The sequence below is a fragment of the Lethenteron reissneri genome, chromosome 27 (assembly GCF_015708825.2).
Source record: "Lethenteron reissneri isolate LAM-NWPU_2019-01 chromosome 27, ASM1570882v1, whole genome shotgun sequence".
Classification (NCBI taxonomy): Eukaryota; Metazoa; Chordata; class Hyperoartia; order Petromyzontiformes; family Petromyzontidae; genus Lethenteron; species Lethenteron reissneri.
Genome location: NC_083805.1, coordinates 12405239 through 12429692, shown reverse-complemented (window position 1 = coordinate 12429692; position 24454 = coordinate 12405239). Strand labels below are relative to the sequence as shown.

The window sequence follows — 24454 nt, the reverse complement described above, 5'->3', positions numbered from 1 at the left end:
GCTATACCGAAAGAACCAAGAAGGAGCTATCGTTTACAATATATATGTGTGGACATAATATACCTCCAAATTGTATGTCGTGATACAATGTAATTTTCGTCGAATGTTTGCACGATTAGGGGTTTGAGCGGTGGCACACTGGTTCACACACTGCACTATTTACTTAGGGACCTGAGTTCCTGGCCATGGCTAAAATCAGAGGTGAGTAGTTATAGCCCCCCCCCCCACTCTTCACCAACCCGCACTAACCGGCATGGTGAAGTATGAAAAACACAGCCAGCATTGGATTGACAAAGGGCTGGAAGTAACTAGTGTATGCAAGGATATCTTTAAATGCAACATCACGTAGGAGGAATGTGAAGTAAAATGCTTAGATATTCAAATCTGAGATGCAAAATTGTAATACTGAGACCTTATACAATAACGTGTCGCAGACACAAATAAGGAACCGTGCTCGCCTGTGGCATTTCAAAGATCTAATTAAACACTTTTCAATCCTCAAGCCATTGTATACACGCTTTTGCCAAGGCCAAATTAATTACCTGCAGCAAATGGATAACATTACGTGGCAAAGGGCTTATTGAAGAAATAAAAAAGACAAACAGCAACATATTATAAAATGTTTGCCTGCTGTAAATTACAACACAGCTATTAGTAGTACGAATATTCAATTTAATAGCAGCAACGCATGAGCCAATGTAAGGTGCAGCTGGCTTCTTTGGTTATTTAAAACATTGAGAATGTATATTATCTACACAATATCTTTTGCTGATTTACATCATCACAACACAAAACTAGACGTTGGAAATAATAAACGTGCTTTACAGTTAATACTATTATAGGATCGTCGATTTAACTAATATAGAAAAATGATTCAGTAAATCAATAAACAATTATGATGTGTTTATATTAAAAAAAAGTCTAGAGGTTTTTTTTACTCTCAAGAGATGCCTATCTGAGTAATTTCAATTTATTTTTGAAATGCCATTCTCGTTGTAAGGCCCTCCTCCCAGGTGTCCGCTCCAAGGAACACAAGAGAGGTAATGGAAAGTTTCCGAGTGCTGCATCTACACAGCTCTGTATTATTAAAAACAACTTATAACGTGGCAATCTACTCCTCGACCACTCACGTAGAATGGGTGCCCCCAAAAACATGATTGTTTCAATGTAGACCAAAATCCATGCCCTCTTCTATATCTGATTCATCTCCACTCGGCATCACAAAGTGCTGGCTGAGCGCTGGACCCCAGTACCATTGACACCCCCAAATAAGTAGGCTGTGCTGTCAGCACTGGCGGAGCCAGTGGAGGGTGGGGTGGCACGTGCTCCCCCAATGATCCGATCAAAATCCCTAATTTCGATCGGATCATTGGGGTTTATTAGTAATAAATCAGCATTTTGCGAACCCCACTGCCACTGTGTAGCATATTATTACGTGCCAGGGACTCTATGAGATGATAGGACAATAGTCTGAGTCCATAATTAGCAATAATTAACGGCAAAGCAGTTATAAGTGACTCAGAATTGTGCGCAGTTGCGTATACAGTACACGATGCCGACCACACGCGGTTCGAAATCGACCCTCGATCGATGGCAGTCGAATAAAAAGCATGGGACAAGTCCTTACTTACTAACAACTTCTATCATTTTTCATTGCTGGAGGGGTTGCCCCCCCCCCCCACCTGAAAATCCTGGCTCTGCCATTGGCTGTCAGTGAAGGATATTTCCATTCCTCTAGGCATCTCCGGGCAATAGCTGTAAAGTGTAAGATGGGCAGTCTGGGGTAGTAATATCAGCCTGAGGGTGGCACTCGGCACTGATGTCTCTTTTGAAGCCAAATGAGCAAAAGAAAGCTTCTACTTTCTGAGCAATTTCATCAATTAAAGCGTTGCACAGTCTATCACGTAGCATTCAATGTTCCTCGATGTGAAATATACCCATGTATGCAGATTATGTATAAGCATGTATGTAAATAGTTTTAGTTGAGGTTATATCGCTCATCTATCAAAGGGGAAACTGTAGTGATGACGCGAAATTACTTAAATACACAATTCAAAGCCATTCCCGATGATGCTGTGACTAAAACAAGTTGTTACTAGGATCGCAGTGCACAGAGAAAATCTTCACAGTTCTGTATGTATCGAAATATATATATAAAAAAAGTGATCTGCAATGAATTAAAAATAATTGCATGTGTTGGTTAACCGTGTAATATGTAGGTATAATCACTGTTTTGCAATGCGTGTAAATCATGTCCACTGGGTTTACATGACCCCTGAAACAAATAGGGGCTGCAGTATTCACCATAATTTAAACATTTATTTTTATTCCGAACTAAAGACATGGCTGAATCGCAATTATTCATCACAGGGATGGATGGGTTAATCGTTAATACAATGCACTGCTCAAGGAAGTCACCTCGAATGTGGATGGGCTATAAATTAATAGTTCAATGCCGTTCACAGCTTTGGCAGTAGTGGCATCATTATTATTATAAGCACAATCGTGATCAATCATCACGTCACTAAAAGTAATCAAATATATAGAGAGCAGCGCCACAGTGTCAAGGGGTGCCAGAAGGGGCCCCCTTCCCCTCCTCCCCCACGCCCCTCCACCATGAGTTTTTGTGAACCCTCCTTGCAAGCAAAGTCACTCACGCTCTCAGGGTTAACACAGAGCAATGTGCAGTGAGCCTCGACGTTGAGTCCAGTTTGAGGGCACAGAGTAGGAACACCGCTGCTCACTTCGACCATTCACTGGCAGCATTTCAGATATTCACCATGCGGCTTCCCCTGAAGCCATCCCCACTGGCTCACTCACCAACCACAGCATGAACATCTTTTCGTTGTGTATTTAAAATTGTCATTACGTATCTCCTATGAATGTGTCACTTGACACTTGGTTGCAAATAAGATTTTTCACCTAAGTGGATTATCCTGATAAGATATTTTAACAAGTAAATATATATTTATTTTAACAGGTAAGGCCCACTAACCTAAATAGTTATTTTTCAGAACGGACCTTGCCCCAAATGATGGCTCAATTAAGTGGATTATGTGGAAATGTATAGCAGACAAATACTCTGAATGCATGTTTCTAAATGTGCAAGGAAACACCTGAGGACCTGGAGAAAAATCCACGTGACCACGGGGAGAACATGCAAACTCTAAATAAACATATGTCAGGGTTGGAATCGAACCCACGACCTCCTGTATACCAGGCGAGGAAGTTAACATCTCTCCAAAACACATGAACATTGCTGAACCACTTACACCGTACAAAAGAAGGTCACTCTGCCAACAGTTCCTGCAACCCATGCTCACCATTGCGAGGGGGATGAGTGCCTGTGCATCGCTCTGCTTGACGACAATTTCCGTGTTGATGCGGTCCAAGGAAGGGGCAGGTCCTCCCTGCGGGTACTCGAGATGCCAGAGTAAACGACGGAACGCAGGGGCGAGGCTGAAGCTCTCCACCACCATCTCAATACGAGCCATTTCCAGCGAGCCGGAGTTGTCACTGAAGGATGAATAAAAGATAGCATTCAAAGAATTAGAACAAAACTGCTTTTCAGAAGCCTGGTCCATGCTTGCAATATCTCATAAGGAGAGTAGTAAAAAAAACACGATGAATTAATTCCAAGACAAATTGCGAAGAGGACGCTCAGAATGCTATTTTAATTGAAAGTCTAAATGGATAAAATATCCAGGTGGTAATAAGCCCAGGTTGGTAATGATATCTGTGTGTAGCCTTGAGCCAATAACAAAGATTCAACATTCCTACAGACAAATTAACATTAAGATTCCGCAATGTAGTCGACATTTTCATCAACATCCATGACCAATCCACTGCAGGATGAAGGCCTCCCCATATCATCGCAATCTATCATCGCTGCTGCACACGAGCTAAATTCACCACTACGTCGAGGGTGGCAACTTGGGCATTCTCTCCTTTGACTTCTTTAACTGACCTACAAATTGTAACGGACTGAGTCAATCCCAGAGCAGGATTTATATCCCAAACATCCACCTCTGAGATGAGCTCTAGTGCCATGCTGCTTAACTCATTGTAAGCCACGCTACACTTTGTGCACTGATGTCCTCGTTACATTTTGGAACATTTTGCAGTTTTTAATATTTTCAAACCATACGCATCAATTCAACATTGAATATATTGCACAGAGAACAGTATTTCCCGAGGTCTTGCAAATACTTTATGAGGCTGGTGGTAATCTAAAGTGAAACTTCGTACAATATTGTCAAACCAAAATCAATTGGCACATTTGTCCACGTGGCAACTTGATTTGTTTGGCTGTGTAGGGTGGTGGCCGGGTATGGTTCTAATTGAAATTACAACCACACAGCCTAACCCAAACAATTAATAATTAATCGTGTTCTGTTCTATATACGTGAGTTACACACTAACGCACACACACTACAGCGACAAATGTATTCAAGCAAAAGCTGTACTCCGAGAGCACCTCACACTAGTAGCATGCATACGGCATTGCTCACTTTGTATTTAAATGTATTTATGAATGTCAATATAAATTATTTAACAATTATTGCCATCAGTTTCACTCATTTTGTGAATTTGCATCCAATGTTTGAACTTCAGTTGAACACTCCGAGATTGATACCTTTAATGAATACTAATAATTATTATATTAAAGTGTGAATGTTATGTTGTTTTATATGAATGTTATAAACTTATATAACCATAATTATTCAATCGTATAATTTAATTAGTGTCCAGGTAGTACTTTAATATGGGCACTATCACTGTGTGCCTGTTGTGATAATATTTCATTATCTTTCATTATGCTCATGGGGGATGGTGAACAGGTAACTATATTTTAATACAGTACAGTCAACAAAACAATAACAAGCATGAATTATACCTAACCTAACGCTCCATCAGAGCGCAAATACTTTTCGTGTCAGTGAAAGTGGCACTTATTTACGTATAACTTTCATGACGAGTATCATAAAACACATTTATATCACCATTAATTGATGTATAGATAATTATGTTTAGATGTGCTTTTGCACCACTGCCAACGCGGGTGTCACCAAATAATTTGTTAATTTTGAAGACCACAACTGCGAAACCTCCAATGTTTAAGACGAATTGAGGTTCGCTATTTCCTGTCTCTTTTCTCTGCTAGCGTCTCTTGTATGAAGGAGGACCATTTCCCGAAACGTAACCCATTATATATTTTTTCTGCTTTCAAGGCCACAGTGTTATTGATGGACGTGTTTAGTATTTTTGATGGAGAGTTAAAGGCATCTACAAAGTGCATTTCACAAGGAGTGCTTTATAAAGTTGTTGTTTTTTGTATCAATTACTGACATAATTTTAATAACCATGTGAATATTTGAACTCCTAACAAATATTATTCATATCAGTGTTTTCATACACATATAAGTACCAAACTCAATTATTAATACGTATTTTTTTATGCACGGACACTTGCAGTATTTAAACGGAAATGATCTAAAACCCATACAGTATTTTCTCACATTACTACAGCCCTCACGAAAAGCTTCATTAATAAACTGAGATGTTATGTAATGCAGCATGCAATATAAATAGGGGACAGGGGGGTAATGTAATCATTGACATAATAAAATACTCTCGAGGATTTATTTGTAACTGTTATGCAGATGTTCATTTCCCTGGTTAAGGCTACTAACATTATATCAACCGTAACTTCGCCATCAAAAAGAAGCTGATGTATACACGCCCATGGGATGGTGTACAAAGTAATAATGCAATGTTTCAAGTTTTATTCTGCACTGAAAACGACACAGAATTATGCACACGTTTCACAATCAAAATATGCAATGCAAATAACACTTTCTCTCGCCATTTATTTTTACTGAGTAAAATGTACAAAATAAAATTTGCCAAGGCGAATATTAATAACTAGATCAAGAAATGTTCTGCCCTTCCCAGATGATGACTGCAGTTATTCGTGATAAATTAGCATAAATTCAATAAAAGTGTGATTAAGTCACATATTGATGTATTTCCCTTTCAAAAGGTTGTCAAACCTCCCAGCCAATAACTTAATTTTGGAACCCCCAGGAGCTTTGGCAGTGTGCTATATAAAAATTAGAAATATAGCTCTTTGGTTTAAATCGTTGTGTCATGTGTGTGACTCTACTATTCCATAGATGACTAATTGGTGCGTGATTAATTCAAAACTTTGTGATATGGATTACTGCTAAATCTGGGGTGAAGTTATTCCAGTGAAATGTGTTCAATTATTCAACAAGTAAAATCACGATATTTTACTCAGCTTTACCTTTTGACATTGTTTATACCAATATAATACGTGCGCTGCAGTTCATTCTTTCAAGCATATGAAATGTATGATACAATATTGTGAAAAATAATGTGAGAAGTATGCAAAAGAAGCATGAAGACACGTGTTTGGAATCAGATTGAGAAACACACGTAAATTAATTACACCATGTGAGACTATCAACAAGAGCTGGCTTGGGCAGGCTACATCACGAGAAGGCAACAATGACTGATGAATGAGAGTGTTAACAGAATGTCAGCCAAAGGAGGCAACATGCCTGAGAGAGGAAGACAACCACGGAGATGGAGTAAGGAGATTGTCTCAACTGGTGGAACAAGATGGACTTGTGGTACCGTGGCATCACAAAGCATAGTAAAGTCACGTAGGTATAAAATAAAATACATTAAATCCCGACGTTTCGATTGCAACACAAGCAATCTTCATCAGGTGGGAAAACCACAGAATTTTTTTTTTATATAGTCCAGTCATGGTTAGATCATGGCAAACGATGATGACAATTTGAATACCCGCCCCCCCTCCAAAAAAAAAAAGTATTTCATGATTTCAAACATATGAAGTGCATCTTGCAAAAATATACACAAATGTCATACTCTGGAAAATGAATTAAATGCATGTAACGCTTATAGTGGTTACAGAAATGCGCCATGAGCCTGGCAATGCGAGTTTGATTCCAGTCCATGGTTGAATTACACCTAATGCCAGTGAAAATACATCTTTCATGAAGATACAAAGGCTATTTATCGTCTGGTCCATTCCATCGTATACTTTTACCCTTCAACCAAGGCCATTATTTTTTGTTGCTCTCCATTTTGTTTAGTCAATGGACTTGAAACATGTAACAAATTGCAAATGCTGCAACGTTCACGTAAACTTTGACCCAATTTGTGTGATTCTCAAGTAAGACGATTTTAAATACAATTGCACCACAAGTCGTGCTCATATTCAAGGCCGTTTTATATCAGACATAATATATCTTGTCTGCTTTCTCAGCAGAAAATAGTCCATTCCAATACCCATGTATGTCTAGAGGTACCCCAAGCTGATTGGTGGAAGTTCGGAACAAAGACATTTCCGATTCGCTTTCCTTGGGCAAGAAATACAAATGCATGCAAGATACTCGGCATTACCTAAAACAATATCTTCATTCATATTCCCATTCGAGGCTAGCAACTGTGGCGAGATGTTAGCTACCTCACCAGGTTTGCAGAAGGTCATAGGTTCGATCCTGACCCTCATACGTGTATATTTGGAGTTTGCACAGTCTCGTTTATTTTCGTTTTTTTATAGTTAAATTTCATTTGTCATCAGCAGCAGCCTTGGTCAATTCACTGCTGGATGAAGGCCTCGCTAAGCTGTTGCCATCTCTACCAATCCTACAATGTAATAATTCACACAAGCACCTGCACACGAGCTGATTTTATCACTCCACCGCCTCGGTGTGCATCCTCTTGGGAATGCGTTCCGTTCCTTGGCTGCCACTCCGTCATCATTGTTGACCATCTGCTAGTATCCCTTCTAGCAACGCCTCTTGCCCAGTTGCTTTCACGTGTATATCTCAATAGTGACGGACGCAACATCATATTCAGCACAGTAAATCAGCAATTACATTGTTTGTATTAATTGATAATGTAAATATACATAATGCAATGTGCTTTAATTGATATAAGACACATAATTATGGCCTCGGTGATTGTTGATTTGTTTTGAGTGTAGACTGTACATACATGCTGTATATGACTTTCACTGCGTGTGCTTTGCATCCTAAAGGCCAGCACACATTGCAGGAATTTTTTTTACACTCGCTTTCGCCTCTTACTTGGCTTATTTGCACAAGGCAATATAAATAAATTAGTGAAAAGGTTATAGAGTACTTTTGTGCAATCTAGCACTTTGTGCTGTAAAAATTGTATCTTAGCATTTCAACTAATGGCATGCTTTTCCACATGATTGCATTCTGAGAATGCAACTTTCCAAAAAACACCAAGGCCATGTATAGTTTGATCGATTCCAATGTACAATGTAATCTGTGTTAAAAAAACATACCATACTTGATGTACACTAACAGGTAAACGTGCAGCCCTGCAATGTATTGCTCATACTGCTGCTGGTGGAAAGGCCTCCACCAGAGGGAACACTATAGAGCCCCTCTAGTGGGTGTTTTGGCCTACTCTTCCACACCTTACCCCACCACTCGCAACTTGCCGATCAACTAAATGTGGTGTATCCAATGACAATTTCTGGATGTACAGGGGAGGGGAGATTTAAATAAACTTGCCCCTTCGTTCCAATGGCAATACTGGAAGATCGAATCGCTCAATTTCAGCTCCAGTGTGCAAGCCATCTCCTACAGAGTATTACTATATATAAATGATATGCAGTACAGAACATATTTCAAACCCCTCCATGAAATACATTCTTTGTTATCTCTAGCTTTGATGTTTAAAGTGTTTACTATTGTAAAGGAAATGTTGCCACATCATATTTTTTGTATAGTTTATATATAAAAAAAAAACTGTCCTGTCCTTTTGCAGAAGAAGAGGGATAAAAGAAAAAACGGAATCAGACTTATTTAATATGCAATGCATGCCGGTGACATTTAGCGGGCCCTTTTGGGCAATTTGAAAATAAAGCCAATCAGCCAACTTTATCAATTTTAACACTGCCTCATTGCCGCTGCGCCCAGGACTGCCTGAGCTGTTTTTGCTCTACCCTCTGACAAAAGTCAAATCACTTGAAAGTTCTCTTTGAAGGTCATCGTGACATATTTTTGAAATAACACAGATGATTGTGAGGCCATGGCCTACTAATCCCTCAAGACTGAGCAAGCAGTTCACATCTCTAAGCACGAGACATCGTGTACTGTAGATGTACATGCGCGTGCATATGTACGGTACTTACATTGGAGTAAAATGCAATTTCTAGCTAACACAAAATGTCTACACTAGAAGGAGCTCTAGAGTTCACCTCTAGAAGGTAGGTATTTGGCCAACCTTTTCACATGCCGGCAAGACATCTTGGAAGAGGTGGAGGTACTTTACCGCACCACACAAGACTTGTTGATCGACGTTGTTGTGGACTGATTTATACCCGCTGGGTGGACACAGGCCATGGGGATTTTTAAAACTTAACCGTGGTTTCAATTGTCGTGCCAAGGCATTGACTGCAAGTCCAGTGTACCGCCCATTATACCACAACAGCATCCCTTTGTATCTATGTATTTGTATGCAAATGCAGATGCAGATATACCAGAACGCTGAGATGCTGAATATATACATCATGTAAACTGCAACATTTGTATTGCATTCCAATTAAACTAAACACTTTCTGTAGCTGAGAAGCTATGCAGTAAAATACAACACATTTTGTAGAACAGAATTTCCAAAATGTTGTTTATATCTGCAGTTCACATTTTTATATATATATATACAGTGATACTTACTGCTTACTATACACGCACTGATGACATATGGTCATGGAGTATGTGCTGCAGAGAATTACAAATACGACGTTGTTTTCAACCATTTGATTCACAGCATGAACCGTAATTAAGGAGTTAGCTAACCACGCTCATCAAAACAGTAACAAAGTCACGACCTTTAGATAAATGCACTTATGACATTACGGTGAAAGCTGGTTGGTGTGAGAGCAATGGCACAGAGTTACCCGTTTGAAGAATAGTCCCCGTGGAAGAATTAAGCTTACCGCTGAAGGAGCCGAGCATGCTAATAAACTACAACCAACCGTGACAGTTCTGCTCGCCTAGTGGCTGCACAGATCCATTACGTACACGGTGAACGACATCAACCATTGTGGAAAGTTATATGGAATTTGCCCCAGCATTGAAGAGGTGTGCACTCGCAAAGATACATTTTTATTCATGTAGAGAGGATTGTCACTTGTGTAATCACATTTGTGCAAGCTTTATTGATAAGAGTAAAATATTGATTGTATCAGATGATGGTGTGTCCAAATGGGTAAAGACACTGCATGGTACTGTGATGTAAACAGGCAGGTGCATTTGCTCGATTATTTCATGACAGGGCAATGAATATCACTGGAAAATGTCAGATAGTGGTGTTGTGTTGTGGTGCTTAAATCGCAATCGTGAGGCTGTTGCGAGTACAAAGCCTGGTTGGGGCCGACTCAGCCTACCTTACCTTTCAGGGCTAATTAAATTAATACTGCTTCGTGAGAAGTCAACAGCAGTCATTCTATGGCTAGAGAGGACGGGCACTGACATGGGAGTGTTGAATGTTTTTGGCAATTGTTCAAAGGCTGCTGGCATTATGTTTTGAGCTGGAAGATGTCGATAAAGTTTGAGTGATTGCTGTAAACCTCACAGGGAGTAACAGCTATTTCCCTCTTGCACAAGTTGCATGAGCGATTTTGAGTTGCGCATCCTCCTTTTCACAAGCAAGCGCCTCAAATTTGCAATACTGCACACGTCAAATAATCGGTCGCTTTACAAAGATAACACCATTTCGGATTTGTTTTGCGTGTGCATCTCTTCGGTAGGAAAGGTTGAACGGGACATCAAAGCTCGAACGACATGCTAATTCAGCTGTGGGATTTAAAAAAAAAACCTGGAATAAACTTGGGACATGTTTTTTTAAGAGCATGTGTTTTACCACAAAGCCAATAAAAACAAGTGCATTTTTTGATCGTGTTCATTGAAATGTTTATGCCTGACAAGACTACCTCCAGCAGCCAACGTTCAATTTGTGCGGATTCACATGCAGAGCGAGGTTCGTTACTGACTAAACATTTGGAAGCAGATGATATACTACTACACGGTAGGGAATTGACCATGGAGGTGGCACAGCAAACGAAAAAAAACGCAACACAATCTGATTCGTTAATTTCCACGAGCTGTTCTTCATGACGACAATAGTCGAGGGCAAAACTATATGTAAAATACATTTCCTATAAACAGCTTGGACTTGTGAAATTAAATCACGCCACCCAGTTGGCGACATTAAATGTGGATCGCAGCGATCTGCTTGCCTGCAGAAATGATTCGTTGTACTTGTGCTCCCCTCCATTAAATGTCAGTGTCAAGCATAGCGAGGTTATTGATTGATGGATCGGTCTTGCAAGTTACACATTGTTTGTACGTGCACCGGTGGTTTTGTATTGCAAGCCTATTGCGAATACGAATTGTCTTGCTCCTGCGAGGCATTCTCTGGCAGATACCGTGGCTATGTTATAGATGACGTTGACATACAGAGCCCAGAAATGCTGTCCTTGGATCAAGAAATACAATAAATTGCACATATATTGTGCGACAATGACCGAATCTTTACGTTGTCATTTTCACGAAGCGAACCAGTACACTGAAAAGGGAAAAAAACGAAATTAACTTTTAACAACATCTTTAATTCATTCTTTTTTATAGCCCTTCAACAATCCACTGCTATATTAAGGCCTCCCCACACAGTATGTTAGTCATGATGAATACTGACCATACTTAACCACGTGATTCAGTACAGGTTGATCAAGGGAGGACCAAGGTCCGGTTCAGATATCACTCAACCCGAATGTTAGCCGCAGCTGGGAATTGAAATCAGGTGGTTGGGTTCACAACGGATTGCCCTAAACGAGGCACCACCATTCCACCCCAATACAGACGCAAAATTTACAATCGTCTAAACACATTTGTGAAGACGCAGCATTTGATATCAACTCATGCGAATAAAACATTTGCCAATCCGTGCCTCTAATACCGGTTCGCCGCGGCGGCATGGTGCGCTGCCACGACCGCTTTAAAATTCCTCTCCGCGCAAAAATGAAGCGTGCATTTCGGCCATTTACGCACGTCATGACGCGGGTGGGCATCAGTGCCCCCCTCGACTCGTGAATACGAACACAGGGGAAAGGACTCCAGCACAGGCACGGCACGAGTCGACGTAGCCATGTCAATGAGCCCAAACCTACGTGGCTGCGACTTTAGCTTGTTTTTTTGTAGTCCACAATACACAGCCTCGACATTAAGCTGTGTATTACGTAAACCGTTAGTCATGATTATCGTCAGCTACTTTCTGTCCACTGCTGGATGAAAGCCTCCCCCATGCTATCAACATTCCTCATGGTCCTGCAATGCCAAAATTTGTCTTACTCCTGCGTATTAACAATGCCATCAGTTTCTCCATGGTAGTCTGCTGGACAGTCGTGGGGGTGCATGCCTGTGTAATAAACCTCTTGGAGACGGCTTGTGGAATCGGTCCTTTTATTTCACTTCTTCAGTTCACGAACACTCCCCGTTGCTGGCAGGCAACGGGAAGCGGGCAGGCAGCCCACAAGAGACGCAGCGCCACGTGGCACCCGGAGCCCCGCTCGCGCGTGGCCCCTCTCTCTCTCTCTTCGTTCCGTGTCTGACCAAGTGTCTCTGATCTCTCCCCTTATTTAACGCCTGGGTCACGTGGTACACTACAGCCAATCCTTAATAGCCTGCGCCGAATGTTCCAGATTCCCCATCAACTCCCGGGACCACGCCCCTTACTTGTCTTCCCATTGGCTGAGGCCAAGACCAGCAGAACCAATCACCCGAGCTGACATCCCGTGATCACGCCGAGGCCATGCTCCCAGGCTCTCCCCCCATTGGCTCTAAAGCGGGACCAGCAGAGCCGATCACCACGTGAGCCGGACATAGGCTCTTATTACACCTGTAATCTACCACTGTGGAGGCAGCAAGCGTTGGTGGATCACACAGTGATTTAAAAACACCTTTCTTATGGGTGTGGAGGTGCCATGCTCTGGCTTAGCAGGAGACGGCTGTACCGCAGAGTGTGGACTATTCTCCATATGTTCCAGCTGTATTGGATAGACTGTTACCCCCTCGTATGCAGCGGGTTTCTCTGGGAGCTTCTGTTTCCTCACACATGTATAAACATCTTAATAGACGGAAGGCTGCAGAGCTTGTGGCAATTGTTGTCACTTGTTCACCACCTGGCTGCCTTCCTGCTCGTATGTGGTTAATCGTACCTCTGCGTAATTCCTCCTCTTCGAGAGTGACCCAATACTGTGCAGCACATTACAAGTATTTTTTTCCTTTGTTTGGTATTCCATAAGATTGGTATGTTTTGCTTCATTATTCAATTATATTTTTCAAAAGGTACTCCATCCTACTATTTATTGCCTTGAATTATTTTTTCTCCGAATCTGGCCTCAGTGATTAATTAAGTATCTGACATTACAACGGATGTTGAATTTACAGGAATAATAGGTGATGAACAAAATGCGTAAGGATTTCAAGATTTTAGACTGATTATTTTAATTGCCCGCAAACATTTTTGTAACAATGTGGTGGCAAGGTGGTTAGTGTTCAATAACTGGAAAAATGCAGAAGCGATAAATTATATCCCTACACGTGTTATAGATTTTGACCAGGTGCTGAGCACAATCGGTCAACACTGATGCTGTGCAGACACATGTCCTCATCACTTCGCATACCATGTTGTCCATAATGAGCAATTTGCAATATTCAAAGATAGCTTAATGAATAAAAAACAAGATATATTGGGGTTTAATTCGATAACCATTGAAATCCCATTAGCAGTCACCCCATATCCGAGAGGTGGCCTCATTTGTTCCACAAAACAATCACCGCTATAGCTGTTCATACTCCCTAAGACCCAACTACAACCAAATCAAATGTGAACACCAATTTTCAGACAGTTTTTATTTGTGTGGTCATCCGTGAATTGGGCTGAGGCCGTCAAACTCGGTGCACATGAGAACCCTTCCACAGCTAAGAGCCAAAGCTCATTTTTCGCTTGTTTACTTTGAGGCTTGAACCCAGAATCTCAAGGGGCCCAGCTTAGTACATTGACATGGACATTATCCACCTGTAGCCACCTAGCCACCCCCAGAATCTTTATCGTGATAAAAAAAAGAGATACGTATTTTTCTCAACAATATGAAATTGCTACCCTAATAAACATCTAATGACAATATAAATCATTATTTTAATCATCCGTCACCGCCATTGATTCACTGCTGGATGAAGGCCTCCCCAAGACAATGCTATATCTCAGTCATGAGATGTGAAAATGCAATTAACACGAGCGCACGAGGTCATTTTATCATTCACTTTCCAAGGTGAATGTCCTCTCAGGTATGTTTCCTGCTTTGGCTGCCACTCCATGATTAGTTCATGGGCCTCTTCCATTCAAACAACTTCCTTTTCCCAATGGTCAATCCGATATCTTGAAAGTGCATTATTTTTTCGAAATGCACATATTCCGCTTTCTGTCTCTGAGTGGAATTCTAAACATGTTTTATTCCACGTTTTGCTATAAAGACCATAGTGTTAAAAAGCTATGCAATGGTTGATAACTTTTAGCATTTTTATTTACATCTCTGTCTAATCAAATTATCGGAATATGACTTCTAATGTCACTGTGAATCATTTTGTTGTGAGCGCATCTCCTTGTTCGACCCCCCTTGTAAGATGTATTTGAACATTTTTTCACGTAATTTTAGCGTAGGTGTTCCATCTTCACAACTTCATTAGTTTTAATATTTATTTACGGCTTACTTTGTGAGGGGTTGAACGACTCTATAATTTTTAACCCAGTATAATGCCTTCAAATTATATCTACACAGTGGCTAGGCACATTGGTAATTGAAATTCACCAGTGTTTTCCATAATGTGATTGACAGTTCTTACGTGGACAATGGTAGAGAAACCTTTCTTAAACCTTGCTTGCTCATGTGGTCAGTTGGTCTCTACATTTTCCATTATTGTGTACACATTGAGTTTCGTGAACAATTGATATATGTGTGATAGCAGGTCTGTAATTTCTCAAGACCGTTTTTTATACCATTTTTAAACAGTGACTGAGGCACAATTTCACGATTGATAATTTTATTATCCCAATTTTTTTCATAATATCCAGTTATTCCATCAGAGTTTATATCATCAGTGTGACATCTGGGACTTCATTCGATTAATGGTTTGACTCCTGGGATATATATAAATATAACTACAAAAATCCGTATAAACTTTATCTACTAATGTTAGGATGTTATCTCTATCCTGAGTTACTTATCCTTAAGGACGACCGTTTGTGAAATTCACATTCATCAGTCATCTTTTGATGCTGAAACAGCATCTGTCACTCGCAGCTTTGATTTCATCGGACATGACAGTGACAGGGTATCTGTAGGAGGAAGCTATGTTAAGATATCACTGGGAAATAACAGGGTGTCTTCTTGTATCGAGCATTGCTACATAACATGTGTGGACTCTGTCTGAAGCATCATACATTGCCAAACTTGAGGGAAGGACAACAAACTAAACACAAAAAGCAGTTATCAGGTAAAGAGTTGGCAATCTATATTCAAACGCGTATAGCTCCAGTGTCTTCCCAACATTTGAAGGAAGAACGTTCCAGACGTCCGCAGAAGCACATTTGAAAGCGCAGTGGCCATCTGTGTTCGAAGGTTAGCCAAAAGCCGCTGCGAGGATGATTGGAGTTTGCGTGATAATTTATGCTCCTTGACGAGATCAGCAAAGTATTGTGATTCATTTGTGGCGAGCACTTTGTGCGTAATTACCATGCAGCTCAGTGTGGCTTGGTGAAGTGGGGGTCACAGAACCAGTTTCAAACCTCTCTCTCGCTTCGTAGCTCATTGGATTCCTCCAGCATAAATAAAGATTATGATTCTGCTTCTAATATTATTCGCCACTGACATGAGCCAAGGTAAGAACTCCAGGTTCACACAATTTAGATTTTTGGATTTATATAGCATTTAAATGTGACCAGGTCTCAATAAGCTGCACATAAACATTTGGCATATCCATTCTAGAGAGATAGAGTCAGTCAGAGGCAGAGTTAAAAGAATGGTCTTGAGCCTGGGCCTAATCAACATGGTAGAGAGTAATTGGCATGGATTGGTGGGGTAAGGAAATTCCAGACTGAGAGAGGCAGAGTAGAACAAGCGACCTTCCATTGAGCGAAAATTGACTGGAATAAAACGCCTTTGTTGCATGGGCAGACAGTCCGTGGAGTAGAGTAGGGTGAGATAAATGGGGAAAGTTATGTAGAGGTGAATTCACGGAGGATCTTGAAAACAGCAAGTGCATTCTGAAATGAATTCAGGATTGCATTGAGAGGGAACGAAGTATTGGGGTCATGTCATCTTATTTTTGAGTTCTGTCCTGCAGAGTTGAGATATGTTGGAAAAGAAAGTGGGATTTGAATTAATATCAACGAATCTAATAGCTGCACCACCACTCTTTAAAAGTTCATCAAAACAGTTTTTAAAAAAGTGTACTTTACCAACAATGTGTACATTGACCCAAAGAGAGAATTACACATGCAATATATGTTTCCTCATATCTGCTGGATGTAAAAACACGTATATTTGTCGAAGTCAATCTTATTCTATGAGTACAGAAGTCACATTTACCAACAAAATCCTACTTTTGTTTTGCCAATGCAACAATTAGATTATTCTTATCACTTAATGAAATTTTGTGATATTGTATATAATCCTGTAAGGTCTAACTTTTGATTCTGCCCAGCTATGTGTAACCTGCAATATCTCAGAATACTCATTTTAACAACATGTTGAAGGAATGATGCTCAACCACAATATTTTCACCGATATTGGTTTTCAGATCGAGAGGTCAAAGCTCGTGGTGACACTGCTCCAAACATCTTTTATGCTCATATTTTTATCTGAACCACTTCAGTTCTTGACCGCCAACACAGAACTGTTTGAACAAGCCTGAAATTGTATTGCAAGAACGGTTCATGACCATACCTTCATGCCAAGGATTACTGGAAATTCAGGTCGAAAGATCAAAGTTCAAGACTTCTCTTCTCCTCTGAATCGTCAGAGGAAGGTAGGTATTATGGGCCAGAGAATACTTTTGCAGTGAACACCCGTTTTATTATTGCATCAAATTTTACTACAATAATGCAAAAACACAGGTCCCTATGTCTCTCTAAAGTTGGACTAAAATAAGAAGCTAATGAATACCCAATTTCATTCATTTACGGTGGTGTTTAAAAGTAATGACACCCAGACCAGTGGTAATAATAATGTGACTAACACCAAACGGACAACATTCGTTCAAATGTGAACTATATTAAACAAGTGTGAATTAAATTCCCATTTAACGGAATACTGACCACTCATTAAAGTGGTATATAATCTCACGTGACAATAATGCAAAGTATTTTAATCTACGATAAATAACATCACACTGCATAAATAACACACTTCCTTCGTGTTTAAAGTTATTCTGAATCGGAATCTGTGCATAGTTAAATCCGCCAGATAATTCATTTTGAGAGGGTCAGATATTAAAGGCAGGATTGTAGGATCATTTAAATTGTATTTTCCTTTTACATCTTATGAAAGATATGTAAAGCCAAACTCACATTTTAGAATAAACCGGTTTCTCATGCAGCTCTCTAAAGCATATAATGTAAAATAATAAGCCAATTAGTGTTCCTTTTAACACAAAAAAAGATTTAAAATGTCTTTTTTTATGGATGTATCACGAAGTATATGTGAGTGTGTTCAACTGTGAGCCGTACAGATTTTAGTACTCATGTGTGTGCTAAATTACTGTAAAATACCATTTGCCACTGAAATTAACTTCATCTTTCTGCCACCCTTAAAGTTAACTTATGAGAAGAAATATTTGTTGAGTTATGAACGAGGATTTTTTTCATAAAGACATTACTTTTGAAATGAGAATAATGGAAAATAATTACTTGAAATAATAGCTTCCTCTGAAATGGAAAAAAAATCCTACCATTAAAAGAGATATAACAAAAAATGTCTGTGCACATTTTATGAAGTGCAAGGAAATCGTTTGTGAGCTTTTAATCAAAATGGTTTGTTGTGCGAATCACTGCATTGAACACTGTCATCAAAGTGGCATTTTTACGTGTTTTCTGCTAGTCTACATTATTTTTTAAAAACATAATTGCCTTTCGATCCTTGCCTATTTATATATTAAGCATTCATTAGCAAGACCCCACTACTTAGCAAGTGCCCGATATATAGGGCACGTGTGTTAGAAGTGAAATTAGTCAAAATAGTTCATGATATATAACAACAACTTCCTTGATGATTCCGAATTATGTTTTGGGTTAGGCCACTTAATTATCCAGGCAAATTTCTATCCAAAGCCACCCCGACCCCGACCTACCACTAGACATAGAAAAACAAATAAGTTAACAGGTGTACAAATGTTTAACGCGACAATTATTTTTGTTTCAGCTCATCGTTAAGCTGAAACATTGTTCGTGCGAATTCCCACGACCAGAAAATCGGAATAACTACCTGTATTTTATTCGGACTCCCTGAATCTAATCCTGAAGATGCTTGGTGTAGTTTCAAGAAAATTTTAATTTACAAATTTGGTTGTGAGAATAGTTCAACTTCCTGGTGAGCTTAAACATGTATGCATTAGACACGTGAAAACAAATATTTCTGGTAGTGAGCATCTTCTATGAAAATTTGGTCAAATCATTACGTGCCTTAACCCAATGTTTTATTTTGAGCCAAGCCAACATGGGGTAATCATGGCCTCATTGGTTTTCCACTGGAAATTAGCTCAGCCGAGCTGGAACAAAACAGCCCTATGCTGGCCTGACAGACATCCAAATCTAGCTGAGGGACAAGCTAGACCAAGGGCGGGGATAATGACATCCAATACACCTGAAATCATCCCATCTGAGGAAGATCAATAAAGTAGCATCTGAAGCTTGAGGCACTGAAAAAGCCAGTGTGTGCATCACCACATCATAGACATGTGTCTTGACTCATTCATTACATGTGATGTCAGTGGCATGGCTCAGCTTCTGCAGTAGAAAAACAACCCCTGCCTCCTGAGCCGTGCAAGGCTGGCTTGGCACGGCCTCGGCACAGCTCTGTTGTGCCAATGGACACAAAGTCGCATTATGATGAGTGCGGTCGTCTACGTATGGTACTAAACAAGTTCAACATACATGCATACATGATGTCCCGTTGTAAAGTATGTCACAGATTCATCTTCTTGGTTCTTTCGGTAAAGTCACGTAGAAGGGAAGTAATAAAATAATAAAAATAAAACATAATAAAACAATTCTCACGACGTTTCGGCCACAACGCAAGCAGCCGTCCTCAGGTGAAAACCAGGTCCGTCGAGGCGACAGAGTCTGAATGAAACAGCACACGAGCTTGGAGCATATATATAAGCTGGGCGCATTGACAAAGGAATTTGCATATCAAAAGGAATTTAGCATATTTATGGGAAATGCAGGAATGTGATTAGTCCTGCATATGCATGTGCATTATGCAGGATTAACAGCATCCCTGCAGTCACGAAAGCTTTAAATCGAAATTATGTCACAGATGTGCCTTAAATTGTCGTACCTTTAGAAACAGTGTTTAAGATGAAATGTATGTGTTTAATAGAGGCGACAGAACCAATTGTTGTGTGAATGGAAGGCATGGCATGATGGCTGGAGAGAGTGGGAGATATTGCCATGGTGGTGTCACACTGCAGATCGCGAGTCGCTGTCTTGGTATTCGACTGCACACCACAACTCTGTCGTCTACATGCTGTCATCTCATAGTTTATATGCTGGCATTTCTCTCCAGGCTGCAAGACCCGTGCTGAAGATAACACAGCTTTGTAATATGCACGCTGGTTAGTGATTAATAATGTACTGTGACTAAAAAAATATATGGTAGTTATGTCAAAGCCGGCAACATAAACTGATTAAAACTTTCTTCTTTAGGCACATTGGTGTATTGTTTTCATTATTAAGTTCAGTTTTCTGAAAGCAATCCAATATGCTCCTATCTACCTCGTGATTTCAGCATTTATATCATCTGCCTTAAATAAATGTCATAGGTACAGACACTCTGATGTGTTTCCATTGTGTCCCTCCAAAAGACTTGTACGTAACTTTAGTTTTTCTCATATTTATCTTGAGCCCAACTTCACAGCTTTCTTTATTAATCTAATCTATCAATTCCTGTTGTTTTTTTTTACCATGAGTTATTATAATGTCTATTTCATCAGCATTTTCTTGATGATAAAAACTAATTATATCCATAAGTGCGGCTGTATTTCTCCAATGAAATGCTTGGAAAACTTCTGATCATGTATTGGTAAGTGACTTTAGTGAAAACATACCACTTTGGCTGACTCCAATATGTATTTGGTTGCTTTCGCGACCATGTAATGTGAGTGTAGCTGCTCTGCCATGTAGTTCAGAAAGAGGAGCACTGAGAAATATAATTGAACAATAGCTGATGATTGCAAAAATAACCATCATGGAAAAATGTATGCTTGGAATGAAATTAGGAAGAGAGAAAAGTAAACAAATAGATGAGTGAAAACTTTGACTTCACATTGACTATTAAGAAAGGTGAGTTTAGGCAAGACACTTCGCTGAAAGGGATAATAGCCAATGGTCGAGACTTGGTTGGAATGGCACCTAAAGGAGGGAATACACCTGACAGTGACAAAGTTAGGTAATCTGCAGCAGCTGGACGAATTGTTTTATTGCAAGAACGTGAGAGATAGTGACGCCTGTAGAAGGCCTTCAGCCAGTGGTGTATAGATAATGACAGTGATCATTACTCGGCTATTTGATCGGATTTACTTGAATATGACGGAGAGTGCAGTGCCTTGACTGAATACAGTTCATGGAAGGCATCAGCCAGGAATAAAGTTCAGGCCCTGCTACCCTGGTATGGCACGTAATGTGTATCAAAAGGTCAGTAGGCCTTTGGCATATGTTATCCTGTCAATATGTACTATCTTCTATGTATAAAAGTCCAAAATTGTCCGTGGGTTTGGGGCGGGGTTTTTGTGTGGGTTTGTGTGTGGGTTTGTTTGTGTGTTTACGCGCTTGCCAAGGATTTTGCTCTCCAACCGTGGGGTTTTGGTTAAATAATAAGTATAACCCGTAAAAACAAAGTTTTTCACTATAAATCCTTTATATGCGTGGCAGCGAACTTAATATAAAGGATTTAAATATATATTCGCCTGTGGAGGACGCGGGGACCGATCCCGCGACCTTTGGGCATGGGAAGCGAGGGCGCTACCAACTGCGCTACTCCGCCACGGCCTGTGGAGGGGTTACGCTCTGGGCTCTAATACTGTGACGTTCAGCCAAAGCGATGAATGAGTTCTATTTGAATATATGTAAAATAATTTTTTTTGCCTAAAAAGTGTAAAATTTTGGGAAATTTTTTTCACGAACATTGTCTGGCACAACGAGTCTGTGTGGAAAATGTCAGCTCGATTGGATCACGGGAAGTGGGTAAAAAAACGACCGAAAGATTTGCACGGTCGTAAGCAAGCAAGCACGCAAGCACGCAAGCAAGCATGCGAACTTAATTTAAAGGATTAAAAAAATAGCCAGGTAGCACGCTGTAAGCCCTGCTGTGAGCAAGCGCTATTCATTTTTCACATCCGTCAACTTTGAATTAGTTAAATTAGCGATTTAGTGGGATTTTTGTGCGCTAACTTTTTATTTATTTATTACCCGTGCACGACCATACCAACTCACGCGCCTTTGGTGGGGGGGAAGCCCAATGCCAAGTCGCACGCCTTCGGTGGGAGTGAGGGGGACATTTTCTTTCAGCGTTAAAAATGCTATAAAAATACACTAAACGCTCAGGTAAATTCTTCACTGTGTCATGTCTCCCCCACCCCGAAGCGTGCAGTTACTACTATACAGTCGGTAGATGCTACCACTATAGGCCGTGGATATTTCTGCAGAGCGGCCGGGGAGATCGTGGCTTGGGGGGGTCAGGGGTAGCAATTTTTAATGTGACCTGCTGAGTCATATATACACCTGTTCACCTCTTTGTAACATGCAACAATACGCAATGTGCTTCAATGTTGTTGTAAACGCAGCCTTTCCTTTACGAGCAGTGATTTATAAGGTAGGAGGCAATGACTCTAGTCTTCATCCATTTTTTCCACACATACCTCATCTAATGCACATGCTAATCAACAATTGTATAATTTCCGAGAAAAGTTGATAACTATAAAATGTCGAACTATATCTCTCCGGTGTGTTTTTGGATTGTGCCGCGTGTTGTTCAGCACGATGTCCCGACGTTTCACTCCACTGAAGAAACTCCGAGCACATGAAGTAAAATGTCGGACAGCACATGAAGTAAAACGTCGGACATCGCACTGAACAATACATGGTACAACCCAGAAGCAGAATGGAGAGCTGCACAACACAAGTGCAGACACCTACACAGTGTGGCAAACGGCTATTCTGTGCTCACGAGCACAAAACGACATAATGTTTTTTTTTTTTGCAATGAATGACTGGTGTGCCAGACAAACAGAAATGTTGCAATTAAAAAAAAAGTATTTGGCAATCTAAGTGACCTTTCACAACGGGTAAGTTTTTCGTTGTTGTTTACGATCAGGGGCTATAAGAATGGCACTTGTCTGCAAATGTCATCATGTCATCATCCGAATGGACGCACATAAAGGTCCTTGTCAATAGCATACGTACACTTGCTCACAGTGTGAAACAGCCTTAAGAATAATCCTATTTGGAGACTGCCTTTTGTACATTTGTCATCCTATATCCCCTTGCTAGCCTGCCATACCCAGCAGGAGTGTCCTAATGGCTTAGGGAGTCGCAAATGGGACTGCTAATGGGGAATTATTGCATCATCTATGAATTGTGTTAATGGAAGCTCCTATTATAAAGTGTGGGCATGCCACAAAAAGAAGAACCTTTTTGGCTGTAGGTTTCGAAGTTCATTTAGACTGCATGTGTGTACCGGGTCCTCGTGCGAGTTAGCTTGCTTGTGAAGATCACAGCTGGCCTATTAATGGTGAAATCCCTGGCACGGTCATCTTGCTGTTGCTTGGTGCCCAGCTGTCCACTTGTATACCAACTCATGCACAGCTGCAGTCGCTACTTGTGATTAGTACACACAACTGCACACGTCTCAGCTTGAGCTCATTGCACAAATGTCTTCGTGCATTTAATGCACAAATCACCGCATGTGGTCAATGCCACCGCATCCATCTACCGGTGATCAATGTGAATATCTCCACTCCCGCTCAATGTTTGCAACCCTCCTTGGTTCAGAGTGCCTATCTCTTGCTGTGACTCATTGTGGGTACCTATCAGTGTATTGAATGCACCATTTTAACCTTATGCCAAGCTCATGAATTCAACATAAGGCTCAGCAGGAATTGAGTCAATTTAATTTTTATAAATATACAACACTGCCAAAGAAACACTCTCAAAATATCACTGGCAATTTAGTTTTTTCCATGTGCCACATATGTTTTTACCTCTTTAAATATACATATGGTCCAACTTATTATAGAATATATCTTCACTGGCTTTGGCGCTATCTAAAAACAATGATTTGGAGGAGTGGATCCAGAATGGCACTCAATGCAGACTAATTACATGACTATCCTTAACACTGAATCTGGGCTTACATGTTTGTGTAGCTGAGTAAAATAGAATACATTGGACTATATATTGTGCTTCATATTAAACAAATGGTGGTGTTGGGAACTACCAGTATATTACGGCTTATTGTCACATAACCAACTGTCACATATTCGCCCTGATATATTAACCTCCCAAACCCAGTGCATAATGTGCAGTATTACTTTCATTTTCTAAATATTATAACATATTTGACCTTTTCACACAACAGCATATTGTTAATCTCCCGTAGATTAATGTACTTCTACGGCACAGTAAAGTATCCTCCCCCCCCCCCATTTTTGTTTGCAATTTGTGTTTAAAATTTGTCCAATTACCTACGGTGTGTCAATTGCTATAGATATTCACAAATCCGACCTTTTCACACATACGCCCATATCTCAGTTCCCAGTGAGCCAGATATGCAACACAGAAGAAAAAAGTTATCTCACAATACGGAGTTTAACTGCTCGCAAAAATACCTTAAATACATACATTACCTGCTATGCTGAACCAAAAACGAAACATCCTCATGAATTGACCTGGTACAAAGATATATGCTTCCCAATAGTTGATGCAGCTCATGTAGTCAAAGTGAATGTCTCATTAAATGAGCATCGATGTAGTGCTCTTCTACTTTTTACAGCTCTGAGCCAGTTGTGGAAATTCCACATTCATACGA

At 40.2% G+C, this 24454-nt stretch overlaps 1 protein-coding gene across 1 annotated transcript in view; it reads right to left on the bottom strand.

Annotated features, from left to right (window-relative positions):
- The window catches only part of LOC133348562 (transmembrane protein 132E-like), a 534471-nt gene that overhangs the window by 172183 nt on the left and 337834 nt on the right, over positions 1–24454 (bottom strand). Inside the window, exon 4 of the mRNA XM_061561445.1 lies at positions 3324–3516. Within this exon, the coding sequence (XP_061417429.1) occupies positions 3324–3516 (193 nt within the window). The remainder of the gene's footprint in view (positions 1–3323; positions 3517–24454) is intronic.